This window comes from Talpa occidentalis, unplaced genomic scaffold (assembly GCF_014898055.3).
Source record: "Talpa occidentalis isolate TD23 unplaced genomic scaffold, MPIMG_talOcc4v2.1 talOcc4.9, whole genome shotgun sequence".
Taxonomy (NCBI): Eukaryota; Metazoa; Chordata; class Mammalia; order Eulipotyphla; family Talpidae; genus Talpa; species Talpa occidentalis.
In genome coordinates, this window is record NW_023605305.1 from 117514791 (window position 1) to 117516592 (window position 1802).

Here is a 1802-nt window from a genome sequence, read left to right on the forward strand (position 1 = left end):
CTTATTTGTGCTATGAAGTCCTCACTCACTAAGTAAAGAGGCCACAGTTAGGAGCTGATCCCATGTGTGACCGCAAGGGTCAGTGACAGGAAAGGGGAAGTGCCTTAGATAGTGGAGAGGCTGCCCCAGTGAGATAACTTCTGCTGACGACTGAGATGAAACCCAACCATCGCCTCTCTCGGCCAGGAGCTACAGAAAGGAGAACAGCAGAGAGATGCTGAAGTTTAATTACCCCAGTACACACAGAATATCAGCACACACAGTACACACACAATATCAAAGAACATATAAGTGCTAAAAAGAGCAAAATATAAGGCTATAGAAGTATATGAAGTCATCTGAAATATAATTTAAAAATTAGCATATATTTTTAAATTATACAATGGAATTATATGTAATTATAAGAATATAAAGAAGAATATAATGTGAAAATTTAAAATGTGTCCAGTAATGGAGTCATGAACTCATTTTCTGTATTACATTTTTGTGAGTACTCCCTTCATCAGTCTCCCCACAGCCGACTTCATGGCTTGGTTCCTCAGACTGTATATGACGGGATTAAAGGTGGGGGGCACCACCGTGTAGAACATAGAAATGATCAGGTCAGACATGGACGGAGTCTCTGATGTGGGCTTCATATAAGCAAAAAATGCCATGCAGAGAAACAGCACCACAACCAGCAGGTGGGGAAGGCAGGTGGAATACACTTTGGCCTTCCCTTCTGTGGATGGGATCTTCCTGACAGCAGAGAAGATGTGGACATAGGAAATGACGATGAATATAAAATAGCAGATAGTCAACACTGATGTAATGACAATGGGGACAAGTTCATTGATTAAATTTTCTGAGCAGGAAATAGCCAATAACTGGGGGATGTCACAGAAGAACTGGTGGACCACGTTGAAACCGCAGTAGGACAAGGAGAAGGTTCCAGCTGTGTGCATCACAGCAAGGAGACCCCCACCCAGCCAAGACACAGCTGTCAGCTGCACACACCTGTCCCTGCTCATGATGATGTCATAGTGCAGGGGGTGGCAGATGGCAGCATAGCGGTCAAGGCTCATCACCGTGAGCAGGGTCAGTTCGACACCTGCTGACATAATCATCATGAAGAGCTGAACCACACAGCCAGGGAACGAGATGGAGCTGCTGTGCCTCAGAGAGTTGGCAATGGACTTGGGGACCGTGGCTGAGATGAGGCAGAGGTCCGAGAAGGACAGACTCCTCAGGAAGAAGTACATGGGGGTGTGGAGGTGCCGGTCCAGGGTGGTGATGAGGACGATGAGCCCGTTCCCCAGCAGGGCGCACAGGTAGACCAGGGAGAAGAGCAGCGGGTGCAGGAAGCCCATGGTCCCCTGGGTGGGGAACCCCAGGAGGATGAATTCTGTCACGGCCGTGAGATTGGTCACCTCTGGAGCCATCATCTACATGAAAAAAATAAAGAGGAAGAAAACATTGTCAAATTTACAGTATTGACATAAAAAGGATTATAATTCAATCTATTTACCGGGTCATTGCTCCTTCTAGGTCCTACGGACTCTAATATCACCATCCAGTGTGCCATGGCATTGGGGCATTGAGAAACTTGTGAACCTTCAGAATTTATTCATTGTCATTTATAAAACAAATATTTTAATTACTGTTCTTACTCAAAGTACTGTTCTTACTCTTTTTAAAAAAAGATTTATTTATACAAGAATCGGGGTACAGGCGCCAGATGCGCGAGAGGGTGAGAGGATTCACCAGAGACAGAGCGGGGAACAGAACAGTCCGACTGATGAAACACACTGCTGAAGGGAGCA

The 1802-nt window shown here is 45.6% G+C and overlaps 1 protein-coding gene across 1 annotated transcript; it reads right to left on the reverse strand.

Annotated features, from left to right (window-relative positions):
• Window positions 1-476: 476 nt before the first annotated feature.
• LOC119236951 (olfactory receptor 14A16-like) lies at window positions 477-1421 on the reverse strand. The gene has a single exon (XM_037500881.1). The coding sequence runs from the start codon at window positions 1419-1421 to the stop codon at window positions 477-479; it is 945 nt and encodes a 314-aa protein (XP_037356778.1).
• Window positions 1422-1802: the final 381 nt, after the last annotated feature.

Bases quoted from the DNA above. Each gene is read 5' to 3' on its own strand.
- LOC119236951 (XM_037500881.1), bottom strand. From the start codon at position 1,421: ATGGCTCCAGAGGTGACCAATCTCACGGCCGTGACAGAATTCATCCTC.